This window comes from Carcharodon carcharias, chromosome 22 (assembly GCF_017639515.1).
Source record: "Carcharodon carcharias isolate sCarCar2 chromosome 22, sCarCar2.pri, whole genome shotgun sequence".
Lineage (NCBI taxonomy): Eukaryota > Metazoa > Chordata > Chondrichthyes > Lamniformes > Lamnidae > Carcharodon > Carcharodon carcharias.
Genome location: NC_054488.1, coordinates 29,803,796 through 29,819,664, shown reverse-complemented (window position 1 = coordinate 29,819,664; position 15,869 = coordinate 29,803,796). Strand labels below are relative to the sequence as shown.

The 15,869-nt window shown below is 45.7% G+C and overlaps 1 protein-coding gene across 1 annotated transcript in view; it reads left to right on the top strand.

Moving 5' to 3' along the window:
- Positions 1-15,869, top strand: part of xylt2 (xylosyltransferase II) — a 324,124-nt gene that overhangs the window by 299,979 nt on the left and 8,276 nt on the right. The window contains exon 11 of the mRNA XM_041216822.1: positions 3,176-3,509. Within this exon, the coding sequence (XP_041072756.1) occupies positions 3,176-3,509 (334 nt within the window). The remainder of the gene's footprint in view (positions 1-3,175; positions 3,510-15,869) is intronic.

The window sequence follows — 15,869 nt, the reverse complement described above, 5'->3', positions numbered from 1 at the left end:
GCTGTCACTCTCTCGCTCTTGTGCAAATGATAATGATAAAAGTATGATACAAACTCAAAATACTGCAGGTGCTAGAAATCTGAAATTAACGTTGAATCTGGACCTCATGATGTCTCATGGCATCAGGTTAGACATGGGCGAAGAAACCTGCTGTTTACCACATACCATCCCCTCCCCATCCTCCGATCAGTTGATGAATCAGTACTCCTCCATGTTGAACACTGCTTGGAGGAAGCACTGAGAGTGGCAAGGGGACAGAATGAACTCTGGGTGGGGAATTCATCTCCATTATCAAAAGTGGCTTGGTAACACCACCACAGACCGAGCTGGCCAAGTCCTAAAGGACATAGCTGCTAGACTAAATCTGCCGCAGGTGGTGAGGGAACCAACAAGAGGGAACAATGTACTTGACCTCGCCCTCACCAACCTGCCTGTCGGATGCGCCTGTTCATGACAGTATGGTAGGAATGATCACCGCATTGTCATTGTGGAGTGAAGTCTCGTCTTCACAATGAGGATATCATCCATCGTGTTGTGTGGCAGTATCACCATGCCAAATGGGCTAGATTTCAAACACATCTAGCAACTCAAAACTGGGCAACTGTGAGCCTTCAGCAGCAGCAGAATTGTACTCAACCACAAGCTGTCAGCTCATGGCCCAGCATATCCCCCACTCTACCATTACCACCAAGCCAGGGGATCAACCCTGGTTCAATGAAGAGTGCACAAGGACATGTCAGGAGCAGCACCAGGCATACCTAAGAATGAGGTGTCAAGCTGGTGAAGCTACAACACGGGACTACTTGCATGCCAAACAGCATAAACAGCAAGTGATAGACAAAACTAAGCGAATCCACAACCAACGGATCAGGTCTGAACTCTGCAGTCCTGCCACATCCAGTCGTGAATTATGATGGACAATTAAGTACTCACTGGTGGAGGACGTTCCACAAATATCCCCATCCTCAGTGATGGGGGAGCCCAGCACATCAGTGCAAAAGATAAGGCTGAAGCATTCACAAAAGTCATCAGCCAGAAGTGCCGAGAGGATGAACCATCTTGGCCTCCTCTGGATGTCCCCAGCATCAGAGATGCCAGTCTTCAGCTAATTCGATCCACTCCACATGATATCACTAAACGACTGAAGGCACTGGATACTGCAAAGGCTATGGGACCTGACAACGTTCTGGCAATTTGCACTGAAGACTTGTGCTCCAGAACTTTCCGTGCCCCGAGCCAGGCTGTTCCAGTATAGCTACAATAATGGGTAAAAAGAAGTAGAAGTAACGTGAGGAAAGGTTTTTCCACCCAAAGGGTGGTTGGAGTCCGGAACCAACTTCCTGAAAGGATGGTGGAGGCAGGTTCGATCAAGGTATTCAAAAGAGAATTGGATCGCTTTCTGAAAAGAAAGTACGTGCAAGGTTACAGGAATAAGGCAGGGGAGTGGGATTAGGTAGAATGCTTTTTCAGCGAGCCAGTGCAGACTTGATGGGCTGAATGGCCTCCTGCACTGTATCAATTCTGTAATTCTATGATACTGGCATCTACCTGGCAATGTGGAAAATTACCCAGGTATGTCCTGCACACAAAAAGCAGGAGAAATCCAAACCGGACAATTACCCTCCACCCCCCCCCCCCCCCCCCCCCCCCCCCCCCCCCCCGCCATCAGTCTACTCTCGATCATCAGTAAAGTGATAGAAGGGGTCATCAAAAGTGCTGTCGCGTGGCATGTGCTTCGCAATAATATGCTTACCGACTCTCAGTTTGGGTTCTACCAGGGTCACTCAGCGACCTTGGTCCAAACATGGACAAAAGAGCTGAACTCTAGAGGTGAGATGAGGGTGACTGCCCTTGACATCAAGGCAGCATTTGACCTAGTGTGGCATCAAGGAGCCCCAGCAAAAGGGGTCAATGAGAATGAGGGGCAAAACTCTCTGCTGGTTGGAGTCATACCTAGCACAAACAAAGATGGTTGTGGTGGTTGGAGGTCAATCATCTCAGTTCCAAGATATCACCACAGGGTTCCTCAGGGTAATGTCCTTGGCCCAACTATCTTCAGCTGCTTCATGAATGATTTTCTTTCCATCAGAAAGTCAACAGAAGTTCAATGATGTTTGCACAGTGTTCAGCACCATTTGCAACTCCTTGCATACTGAAGCAGTCCATATCCAAATGCAGCAAAACCTGGACAATATCCAGGCTTGGGTGACAAACGGCAAGTAACATTCACACCACACAAGTGCCAGACAATGACTATCTCCAGCAAGAGGGAATCTAACCATCATCCTTGACATTCAATGGCATTACCATCGCTGAATACCCTAATATCAACATCCTGGGAATTACCATTGATCAGAAACTGAACTGGACTAGCAATACTGTGGCTGCAAGAGCAGGTCAGAGGCTAGAAATTGTGTGGCGAGTAACTCACCTCCTGACTCCCTAAAGCCTGTCTATCATCTACAAGTCAGGAGTGTGATGGAACGCTCTGCACTTGCCTGAATGAGTGCAGCTCCAACAACACTCAAGAAGCTCAACACCATCCAGGACAAGCAATCCACATGATTGGCACCCCTTCCACAAACTTTCATTCCCTCCACCACTGACAAACAGTGCCAGCAGTGTGTACCATCTACAAGATGCACTGCAGGAACTCACCAAAGCTCCTTAGGCAGCACCTTCCAAACCCACGACCAGTGCCATCTAAACGGACAAAGGCAGCAGACACATTGGAGTACCACCATCTGGAAGTTCCCCTGCAAATGACTCACCATCCTGACTTGGGACTATATCACCTTTCCTTCACTGTCGCTGGGTCAAAATTCTGAAACTCCCTCCCTAACAGCACTGAAGGTGTACCTACATCACAGGGACTGCAGTGGTTCAAGAAGGCAGCTCACCAGCACCTTCTCTAGTGCAATTAGGGATGGGCCATAAATGCTGGCCTAACCAGCAACCCCCACATAATAAAAAGCATGTTAACATTTCACATTGGACCATTCTTTCTACTTTACAAATGCTATATAAATGTAGGATGTTGTTGTTGGGACTGAAGTCTATTGGTGAGAAAGAGCAGAGAGGGCTAGGCTACTTGATGTAAAACAGTCTAGTGTTTTGCTTTGATTTTTATAGACTCTTTAAGTGGAGCTAATCCCTGCCTTTCACTCACGTTTAGGTGGGAACAGAATGGGATCCCAAGGAGCGACTGTTCCGTAACTTCGGTGGTTTGATCGGGCCCTTTGACGAGCCTATCGCCATGCAGAAATGGACCAAAGGCAGTAATATGACTGCCACAGTCGTGTGGATCGATCCTACTTACATCGTTGCGACGTCCTACGACATAACTGTGGATTCAGAGGCTGAATACACACAGTACAAGCCTCCTTTAAACCACCCACTGCGGCCTGGGAGCTGGACTGTGCGGGTGCTGCATCTGTGGATTCTCCTAGCAGAAACCAAGTTCCTGGTGGTTCCTCTGGCCTTCAGTGGGAAGCGACCATTCAGAAAAGGTACGTTAAATCCTACATGGTAATGAGGCTGAGTCTGTTGGCCCTTCACAAACTCTGCATCAGTACTGCACACAGGCTCATCCTTTTCCAGATTGGGCTGCATTGTCTCAGTCAATCTACTTTAAAAACCATCCCATGTTTCAGCATATCTCGAAAATGTGGAGGGACAAGAGAACCTGAGTTTGTTCCCCTTAGAGCAGAGAAGGTTAAGCTTTTTTACGGGGCTTTTGACACAGCCCCATATGGCAAACTGGTCACAAAAATAAAAGTTTGTGGGATCCAAGGCAAAATGACAAGTTGAATCCAAAATTGGCTCAGAGGCAGGAAGCAAAGTGCAATGGTCAATGGGCCTTTTTCTGACTTTTCTTTCCATCAGGTTTCCAAAGGGCTCACTACTAGCTCCCTTGCTTTTTGTGGGATACATCAGTGATTTAGACTTGAATGTAGGGGGTATGATTTAGAAATATGCAGATCATATAAAAGTTGGCCATGTGATTGATAATGAAGAAGAAAGCTGGAGTATTTAGGAAGATATCAATGCCAGTTGGGCAGAATAGTGACAAATGGAGTTCAGTCTGGAGAAGTGTGAGGTAATGCATTTGGGGAAGGCTAACAAGACAAGAAAATACACAATACACTAAGACGTTTAGAAGAACAGAGGGACCTTGAAATACATGTCCACAGACCCTAGAAGGTGAATGGATAAGTAAATAAGATGGTCAAGAAGGCATGGGATACTTGCCTTTAGTATCTGAGACTTAGAATATGAGAGCTAGGAGTTTATGCTGGAACTTTATAAAACACTATGTGTGGGTTCAGGTCACCACAGTGTAGGAAAGATGTGCTTGCACTAGAGAGAATTCAGAGGAGTTTTATGGTAAACTATTTATTGGTAACCATTGGTGCCTGGGCTGGAGAATCTTAATTATGAGGATAGATTGGATAGGCATTGTTTTTTTTTGGAACAGAGGCTGGTGGAAAACCTAATTGAAGTGTATGAAAGTTTTAGTGATCTACATGGAGTGAATAGGAATTCCATTTGATTGAGGAGTCCATAACCAGGGGCTTGGATTTAGGGTAAGAGGTAGGTGATTTAGAGGCAATTCGAGGGGAATTTTTTCATCATGTGGTGGGAATCTGGAAATGTGTGCGTGAAAAGGGTGACAGAGGCACAAACCCTTAGAACATTTAAAAAATACTTGGATATGCACTTCAAGTGTCGCAACCTGCAGCGCTTTGGCCCATTAACTGGAGAGTGAAATTAGGCTGGATGGCTACTTGTCAGCCAGCATGGACATGATGGGCCAAATGCCATTCTTCCATCCACACATTTCCAGAATTCTATGATTCTATTTAATAGAGGTATTGAAAATCATGAACAGTTTTGATAGAGGAAATTGGGAGAAACATGCTTGCCTGGGCGCAAGAGCAAATCTTTGCAGCTTCTGGATTTTATTGGGGCCTCTAACTTCGCCATCATCTTTCTGATTCTGTAACTGATGCCGTACATCTCCTTGATCTTCATTCCCAAAAAATATCTCCATCAGTGCATGCTCTGACACTGTACCTTCAAATAACTGCTAGACCTGTTGGAAGATAGTTTGGTGTCTTACTAAGCAGTCTGGAGGCTTGTATGGTTGAACATAAACCATTTATTGGTAACCATTGGTTGGCAACCATAGGTACTGTTATGCATGAGTGCTGTCTCCATGCTGGCTCCTTCCAAACCCTATTACACATAGTCTACCATCATGTGACTCTCTACGTCATACTGTGGGCAGTACTGTTCTCCAGTCCCACATTAAACCTTGCTCTGCCCGAGCACCCTTATACTACCCACCGCCCCCCCCCCCCCCCCGCCCCCCCAAGTCCTTAGTAAAAGATTGACAATACAATCTTCTTTATTTTAATTGCTATCCTTTCTTCCGCCGCTGCCCCCCCCCCCCCCCCCCCCCCCCCCCTCCAGGTCTCTGACTTTATAACTTAAGATTGTCTGGAGGTATGACAGTTCTTTCAGATCTCATTCTGTCATGTTTGGAGGAATGGTGTTCTCAGTTGTTTTGGGTTGACTTTGTGAGTCTGGTATTGCAGGTGTAGTACTCGGTGTTTCTGGTAATTTGATTGTCTCCATTTGATTTGCTTTTTGCATGCTCTCGAGTCAAATTTCTCTTCATCGACAACCTATCTGCTGTGTTTGGACACTGTGGATTTGTCCTGTTGCTTCCCAAGGGAATGTTCGCTTCGTTCATTCCTGGAGTGGACTTGGATTTTCTTTCTCCATGGGTTCTCCATGTTCCTCTTGAATGTTTATGTTTCAAAAATGGAACCTTTGTTTGCACTTGTTTCACAATTTTAGCCAAATATTTGTTTACTCGCTTATTTTCAATCCTTTTTCAAGCTTGTGAATCTTTTCATTCAGCACAGCAACTAATCTGGTGAGTTCAGTTGTCTTTGTTAATCTGCTTTTAAAGTCTAGATTTGCTTTTCCACACTGCATTTTTCATGTGCTCCAGATTGGGTCGAATTTCAAGAATTTCATTGTTCCTTTCACGATGCTTACTAGATACGTCTGATATTTGATGTTCATTCTGTTGTAATTTTTTATGAGCAAACTCATCTTCCATACATGAAAGTTGGTTCTGTACACTGAACAGTTTTGCCTTATTCCTGTGTGCTATCCTTTAAGCTCACATTCTTTAATTTTACTTCTGCTAGTTGTTTGAGACTCTTCATGCTCCTTTGTGGGAACTTCCACTTTCTTTTGCAACTGTTCAATTTTTTCTTGACATTCTAGGTCCTTGGTTTTGATTTCAACCATGTCAATTTTCAACACGTTTTCAGTACATTTGAAGCATCCAGTGCTTTTTCTTCTAGTTCCTTGATCTTCAGCATTGGATTTACATTTTCTGATCTTATTCTGTATTTCTTTCTCTTTCTGCAACAGAGCTTTGTCTTTGTCCTGCATTTGGCTTCACTGTTAACCGGGCCTGTCTCTGGCAAAGTCTTAACTTGTTTAAGTTCTGCAATTGCGCTACTCATTGCTTTGTTATCTGATTGCAGCTTGGAAATTTCTATGGCTTTTCCTTTCAATGCCTCTTCTTTTCCATTCAACTGGTTCTTCAGCTTTTCAGTCTCTTTCTTGTATCTTTTGGCTTCCTCCTGGAATATAGAGCTTTGCTGAGTCTTATCTGCCAACTGGTTCTTTAGTTCTTTCAGAATGACATTACATTCATTTTGCTTCTCTTCATAATTTTCCAGAGGAACAAACTTTGACCTGAGGGATCCTTGTGGCATGTGAAGGTCCTTCAGCATATTTTCATTTTCTTCGTAAAGCTCAATTGCTTTGTCTTGAATTTTCTTGTAATTCAACAGAGGCACCTCGACTTTATTCTGCTGTTCCTCCATTCTGCTCTTCAAGACAGTCTTTATATCTTTGGTGAAGAGTTTTGTTCTCCTTTTGCATTTTATCTTGAAGGACAAGCAGCTGTTCTTTCAACTGTTTATTTCCTTGTTGACCCCCTTGCCAAATCATGCTGCATTTCAGTGCATTGCTTTGTCACAACTGACAGTTCCAATGTAGATTTTGCTGAAGTTGCATTCAATATCTTGTTTAGCTCCTCATGTTTTTACAGGATACATAATGATTCTTCAAAGACTCTTTCAGGGCAGTGACTTCTTTGAGTACTTCCGATTGAGTCCTTCCAATTCAGCTTTGAAATAAACATTTTCCTGTGCAATAGTTTCATTTTCTTTTTACAGGTTTTGCTTTTTGGGTTATCTCAGATAGCTTTCCTTCATTCACAGCCAGCTGCTCGTCCAGCACTGCACCAGCTGTTGCAGTTTGGTAATGTGCCAGTATGTTCAAAAAAGTCTATTTTTAAGTCTTTTGGCTGCTGCTCAGCCACTTCTGCACTAAATTATTTGGTTCGTGTATTTCATTTCACTGATATTGTCTGCAATCATCTTATGGTTTGCTTAGGTATTGTCTCCCTCAGCCTGGAGTCTCCTGCTTCCCTTGGCCTGGGGTCTCCTGTCTCCCTCAGCCTGGGATTACCTGTCTTCCCTGCCCTGGGGTCCCCTTGCCCCTTCATATTGGGCTGTTCCGCACCTTCGTTTGCGATCTGTGCTCGCCACAACTTGAAGTTTGAAATATTTGTCAAAGACTTTTAATATCCCACCAAATATGGTTGAGAATTCATCTATACCTCATCTTAGGATTACTTTATCCACAAATATACCAAACAAGTATAAAAATGTAGTAACTGGTTTTCAATTTCTTGCCTAATCCTGATATAATCCTGTAATCTAAAAAATTTATTCTCCAAAGCAACCAATTTTGGGTCTGGTTTGGCCTTTGCCTTAGCCTAAATTGGCCTGGTAGTTTTAGTTTATTATCCATGGCCATTTTTATAACAGATGAGCACCCCTTTAAGTTTCTGTTTCTCTTTGAGATGGCGCCGGCGCTGCCTTTTTTTTTCCCTCTCTTTGTTGTTTCCATGCTTGTTGGCAGGCTCCTGTTGTGCTGATGGGACCATGTTTAAACTTATTATGCATTTGGGAAACCTTTAAACCAAGAAGTTTGGGCAATCTACTTGCTTTTTTAAGCCTGGGAGTGAAATGAAAGGCAGTTTTTAACTGTGCCTGCTATTTTACAAACTTTTTTTTTCATTAGTCAAGCTCGGCCATTACATCTGGACCTGTAGCTGCAGCTTTCTTACAGCTGCAGTTTGAAATAAATAATGTGATTTAATAGCCATTATGGAGACTTAGCAAAAGGATGACAAGGATTGGGCCCTGAATATTAAGGGGGTTATATGACGTTCATGAAGAATACCACAGGGATCTGTGCTGGGTCCACTATTATTTGTCATTTATAATAACGACATAGATGACTATGTGGGGGGTAGGATTAGTAAGTTTGTGGATGACACAAAGATTGGCCGGGTGGTTAACAGTGAGGTTGAGTGTCTTGGGCTACAGGAAGATACAGATGGGATGGTCAAATGGGCAGATAAGTGGCAGATGGAATTTAACCCTGAAAAGTGTGAGGTACTACACTTTGGAAGGAGTAATTTGACAAGCAAGTATTCAATGAACGGCTTGGCACTAGGAAGTTCTGAGGAACAAAGGGACCTTGGACAAAAACAAAAATACCTGGAAAAGCTCAGCAGGTCTGACAGGAGAGGGATACAGTTGACGTTTCGAGTCCATATGACCCTTCATTGGAACTAAGACATATAGAAATGAGATGAAATATAAGCTGGTAGAGGGGGGTGGGACAGGAGAGCTTGATGAGGGGCCAGTGATAGGTGGAGGCCAAGAAGAGACTGTCAAAGATGTCATAGAGAAAAGGGCAAAGGGGTGTTGATGGTGGTGATATTATCTAAAGGATGTGCTAATGAGGACATTAAGGGAAGCAAGCTAGTGGCAGATGGCCCTAGTGCGGGTGGGGTGGGGGGAAGGGACCGAAATGGGCTAAAAAGTGGAGATGAAACAATAGATCAAAATCAATTTAAAAATATGAGGAAAAAGAAAAAAATATAGTTGGAAAAAAATGATAAATTATTGGAAAAAGGTGGATCGGAAAGGGGGTGCAGTGGACTAAATTGAGGAGAGAGTTCACGATCTGAAACTGTTGAACTCAATATTAAGTCAGGAAGACTGTAAAGTGCCTAGTTGGAAGATGAGGTGCTGTTCCTCCAGTTTGCGTTGAGCTTCACTGGAACATTGCAGCAGGCCAAGGACGGACATGTGGGCATGAGAGCAGGGTGGTTTGTTAAAATGGCAAGCGACAAGGAGGTCTGGATCATGCTTGCAGACAGACCGAAGGTGTTCCGCAAAGTGGTCACCCAGTCTGCACTTGGTCTCTCCAATGTAGAGGAGACCGCATTGAGAGCAGCGAATGCAGTAGACTAAATTGAGGGAAGTGCAAGTGAAGTGCTGCTTCACTTGAAAGGACTGTTTGGGCCCTTGGACAGTGAGGAGGGGGGAAGTAAAGAGGCAGGTGTTGTACCTTCTGTGGTTGCATGGGAAGGTGCCGTGGGAGGGGGTTGAGGTGTAGGGGGTGATGGAGGAGTGGACCAGGGTGTCCCGGAGGGAATGATCCCTGCGGAAAGCTTCCAGCGGGGGGAGAAGGAAAGATGTGTTTGGTGGTGGCATCATGCTGGAGTTGGCGGAAATGGCAGAGGATGATCCTTTGAACACAGAGGCTGGTGGGGTGATAAGTGGGGACAAAGGGGACCCTATCATGGTTCTGGGAGGGAGAGGAAGGTGTGAGGGCAGATGCGGGAGAGATGGGCTGGACACGGTTGAGGGCCCTGTCAGCCACCGTGGGTGGAAAACCTCGGTTAAGGAAGAAGGAAGACATATCAGAGGAACTGTTTTGGAAAGTGGCATCATCAGAACAGATGCGACGGAGACAAAGGAACTGAGAGAATGGGATGGGGTCCTTCCAGGAAGCGTGGTGTGAGGAGCTGTAGTCGAGGTAGCTGTGGGAGTCGGTAGGCTTGTAATGAATATTGGTGGACAGTCTTATCACCAGAAATTGAGACTGAGAGGTCAAGGAAGGGAAGAGCAGTGTCAGTGATGGACCATGTGAAAATGATGGAGGGGTGGAAATTGGAAGCAAAATTAATAAATTTTTCCAGATCCAGACGATCTGCATGAAGCGGCACCGAAGCAGTCATTGATGTACCGGAGAAAGGGTTGTGGGAGGGGGCCTGAGTAGGACTGGAGCAAGGAATGTTCCACATACCCCATTTAGAGACAGGCATAACTGGGGCCCATGTGGGTACCCATAGCCACACTTTTTATTTGGAAGATGTGAGACGAGTTTAAGGAGAAATTGTTCAGTGAGAGAACAAGTTCAGCCAGACGGAGGAGAGTTGTGGTGGAAGGGGATTGTTCGGGCCTCTGTTTGAGGAAGAAACGGAGAGACCTCAGACCATCCTGGTGGAGGATGGAGGTGTAGAGGGATTGGACGTCCATGGTGAAGAGGAGGCGGTTGGGGCAAGCGAACTGGAAATTGTTGATATGATGTGGGGCGTGAGAGAAATCGCAGATGTAGGGACAAGGGGAGAGAGAATGGAGTCAAGATAGCAAGAAATAAGTTCTTTGGGACAGGAACAGGCTGACACGATCGGTCAAATATTAGGGGACCGAGCACAGACCCTGTGGTACACCACTGGACACTGGCTTCCAGTCACGGAAGCATCCTTCTGTCATCGCTCTCTGCCTCCTACAGCTAAGCCAATTTTAAATCCACCTTATCAAATTACCCTGTGTCCCATGTGCATTTTCCTTCTTTATGAGACTCCTGTGTGGGACCTTGTTATAAAGAGAGGTTGGATAGACTTGGGTTGTTTTCATTGGAGCAGAGAAGACTGAGGGGCGACCTGATCAAGGTGTACAAGATTATGAGGGGCATGGACAGGGTGGATAGGGAGCAGCTGTTCCCCTTAGTTGAAAGGTCAGTCACGAGGGGACATAATTTCAAGGTGAGGGGTAGGAGGTTTAGGGGGGATGTGAGGAAAAACTTTTTTATCCAATGGGTGGTGACGGTCTGGAATGTGCTGCCTGGGAGGGTGGTGGAGGCAGGTTGCCTCATATACTTGAAAAAGTACCTGGATGAGCACTTGGCACATCATAACATTCAAGGCTATGGGCCAAGTGCTGGTAAATGGGATTAGGTAGTTAGGTTAGGTGTTTCTCACATGTCGGTGCAGACTAGATGAGCCGAAGGGCCTCTTCTGCACTGTGTGATTCTGTGATCCTGTGATGTTCTCATCCCTTTAAGATCACTGCCCTCATATCCTCCCTAAATCTCTCCCTTCGTGGAAACTTCCCAACCCATATGCATAGCCAGCCCTTGACTTTGCCGTCACATGCCGTTTTGCCACTCCCATTGTATCAATTGCATATAAAGCACCTCTGATCACTTCCTTGTATCACTCCAACCAAATCCCTTTTCCTTGTCCTATTCCTAGTACTTCTTCTGTATCCGTTCCTGAACCCAGTTCACTTACAACTGCACTTTCAAAATCCCAATTTTTTAGCCTTTGGTCCTCTGCTTGCCACAACATTTCTGCAGCTACTGATTTAATCACCTCCACCTTTGATCCCCTCGTCCCCAATATAACCATTACTTTCTCACCCTGGTCGTTTCCCTCATACGGCCCTCATCTCTGCTCCCTAAAGTCCAAGGGATGAAATGATATAACAGACAATTGGTTTAGCCATACACTGCCAGATCTCACTAGACCACATAAAGTACCACAAGGTCTTACTCTCGTCTGCTGAAACTGCTCACTATTCCAAGATCATCCTGGAACTCCCAGCTCTTTTATCTACTGTACACCATCTTCTTAAACATCACTCCCCTGTCTGCTCCGACCTTATTTCCAACACGAAGTGCAAGATGCCCACAGACTTTTTTGTCACTAAAACTGAGACAATCCGATCAGTTGCCTGTCACTTCCTTCCATTCCACTAGCCCACAGGGCCAGACTTCCTCTAACGCTCTCCCTACCCTAGCCCTGAACCTGCATTTCTCTCTAGCTTTTCTCCCATCTCCCAAATATCCTTTCTTAACTCATCTTGTCCATGCGAACCACCTCCTGTTCTCTCAATCCTATTCCCACTAAACTGCTGACCACCCACCTTCCCTTCCTTATCCTCATATTATAAGCGATTCTATCCCTTCAGTGCTATCTCCCTTTCTTTTATAATCTGTCGTCGCCTCCTTTTCCTCTCCAAAGATCCTAAACCTTTTGTCACCTCCCAAACCCGCTTCCATCTTTCCTGGATCTCCATGTTTGAATCTCTCCAATTTGGTTTCCACTCCTGCCACAGTAGCAAAACAGCTTTCAACAAAGTTGCAAATTACATCCTACATAATTGTGACAAAGATAAACTATCCATCCTCATCCTTCTTGATCTGCCTTTAGCCTTTGACACGGTTGACCACACCATCCTCCTCCAAAGCCTCTCCACTGTCATCCTGCTGGGTGGCACTGCATTCACCCAGTTCGATTCTTCTCTATTTAATTGTAGCCAGATTACCACTTCCCACTCCCTCACCATTACCTCTGGACTTCCTCACGGATCTATCCTTGACCCTCTCCTATTCCTCATCTACATGCTGTCCCTTGGTGACACCATTCAAAAACACAGTGTTAGCTTTCACATGTATGCTGAGACACCCAGCTCTACCTCAATCACCACCTCTCTCAACTCCTCCACTATTGCTAAAGTATCCGACTGCTTATCTGACATCCAGTGCTGTGTAAAGCTTAGGGGTTTTGAGGTATAAAACCTTTATACTTAAAATACTTAATTTGCTAATTTCTAACAGTTGGGTCCTCAATTGTGCCTGACCTAACAAGGTACAAGTAACTAGTATTTATGAATCAATTAGAATTTGTTAAGCAACATGTTACATACACTCAACAAAAGCAATGAAGACAACATGGAAGGTTCTTATCCCTCAAGGTCTTAGGATTCCTTGAGTGCTGCAAGCACAGGCGATGTCTTTCTTCTGTCTCTGAAGTGATATTACTGATATTACAGTGAACTGTGTCTCAGAAGAATCAAAGCGCAGAAGCCATGGTAAAATTATGTCAACAAAGACTTAGTGCAAATCTGGGATGATTCTGCCCAAAGTGCGGTCGTATTGTCCCAAACCTGCCACATTAATTATGCATTCCTGGGAAACAAGCCGTTTTCAAGGCAGGCGGCTTTCATTCACTCGCTGCACCATCACCTTGCTACTTCAGCATGCCAGGCGACATATTCAAAGGCCAGCTGCACACACACATCTCAGTGCTTCCAGCTCACGACTGCTGCAAAGGAGACATGGCCTGAAAGACAAAATGACTGCAACCCCCAGGTTCAATGACGCATCCCTTGAGTGCCTTTTGGATGCAGTGGAGGCTCGCCATGATGTCCACTACTCTCACTCTAGCCGCAGGATGGGCAGCAACCTCACTAATTTGGCTTGGGAGGCAGTGGCAGCAGTAGTCAGCGCCAATGCCCTTCAAAAGAGAACAGCCACCAATGCTGCAAGAGGATAAAAGATCTCCCCTGTTCCGCCAGGGTAAGTCACTTTTCTCATCACTCTCAACTCACACATTCACAAACCCATCACACATCCACAGCACCCTCACTCACTGCTGGTTCAAGGGACATCACCATTTGCTCCCTCACACATACCTTCACGTCCTCATCCCATCCATGGGACCACTCACCCCCCACACATGCCAGACATACTTATCATCTGGTCTGGCAGGCATCCTGCTTACACTCTCTCCATCTCTATTCTTGCAGGACAGGCTGGCACACAGTAAGAGGGAGAGGTCGCAGACTGGTGGAGGAATGCCTGAAATCAAGGCTCTCATGGACTTCGAAAACAGCCATCCAGCTGGCTAGCGAGGACCTGGACCATTCCTGTGCTGACAGTGAGGTCGGCAGTGCTCTTACCACGTGAGGATCCAGCAGTGCAAGATCCATTAAATAACCATGCTGTGACTGATGTGCCCTGTTTCACGGGCCACTGCCATGCACTAATTATTTCCCTTACTTCCACAGGCACATCTTGGAAGGGAGGCGATGGTGTAGTGGTCTGGTCGCTAGACTAGTCGCAGAGACCAAGAGTAATGCACTGGGGACCTGGGTTTGAATTGCGCTACAGCACATGGGGGAATTTGAATTCAATAAAAATTGGGAATTATAAGTCTAATGATGACCATTGTTGATTGTTGTAAAAACCCATCTGGTTCAGGGAAGGAAATCTGCCGTCCTTACCTGGTCTGGCCTACATGTTGTTGACTCTAACATGCCCTCTGAAATGGCCTAGCAAGCCATTCAGTTGTATCAAACGTGTATTAAAGTCTCAAAAATCGAATGAACTGGACAGACCACCCAGCATCCACCTAAGCACAGGAAATGACAACGGCAAACTCCGTCCTGTCGACCCTGCAAAGTCCTTCTTACCAATATCTGGGGGCTAGTGCCAAAATTGGGAGAGCTATCTCACAGACTACTCAACCAACAGCCTGACATAGTCATTCTCATGGAATCATACCTTACAGATAATGTCCCAGACACCACCACCAACAGGACAGACCCAGCAGAGGTGGCGGCAAAGTGGTATACAGTCAGGAGGGAGTTGCCCTGGGAGTCCTCAACATCTACTCTGCCCCTTGAAGTCTCATGGCATCAGGTCAAACATGGACAAGGAAACTTTCTGCTGATTACCACGTACCACCCTCCCTCAGTTGATGAATCAGCGCTTCTCCATGTTGAACAAGACTTGGAGGAGGCACTGAGGGTGGCAAGGGCATAGAATGTACTCTGGATGGGGGACTTCAATGTAGATCACCAAGAGTGGCCCAGTACCACTACTGACCAAGCTGGCCGAGTCCTAAATGACATAGCTACTAGACTGGTACTGCAGGTGATGAGGCAACAAGAGGGAAAAACATACTTGACCTTATCCTCACCAGCCTACCTGCTGCAGATGCATCTGCCCATGACAGTATCAGTAAGAGTGACCACCACACAGTCGTTGTGGGGACAAAGTCCTGCCTTAGCACTGAGGATACTTTCCATTGTATTGTGTGGCACTACCATTGTGCCAAATGGGATAGGTTTCGAACACATCTAGTAACTCAAAACTGGGCATCCATGAGGCACTGTGGGATATCAGCAGTAACAGAATTGTACTCGAACACAATCTGTAACCTCATGGCCCAGCATATCCCCCACTCTACCATTACCATCAAGCTAGGGGATCAACCCTGGTTCAATGAAGAGTGCAGGAGGGCATGCCAGGAGCAGCACCAGGCATATCTAAAAATGAGGTGTCAACCTGGTGAAACTATAACACAGGATGACTTGCGTGCCAAACAGCATAAGCAGCAAGTGATAGATAGAGCTAAGCGACCCCACAACCAACGGATCAGATCGGAGCTCTGCAGCCCTGCTACATGCAGTCGTGAATGGTGATGGACAATTAAACAACTCGCTAGAGCAGGAGGCTCCACAAATATCCCCATCCTCAATGATGGACGAGCCCAGCACAGCAGTGCAAAAGCTAAGGTTGAAAAATTTGCTACAATGTTCAGCCAGAAATGCTGAGTGGATGATACATCTTGGCCTCCTCTGGAGATCCCCAGCATCAGAGATGCCAGTCTTCAGCCAATTCGATTCACTCCAATTGATAATACTAAACGGCTGAAGACACTGGAGCACTGGATACTGCAAAGGCTATGGGTCCTGACAATATTCCGGCATTAGTGCTGAAGACTTGTGTTCCAGAACTTGCCATTACCCTAGCCAAGCTGTTGTAGTACAGCAACAAAA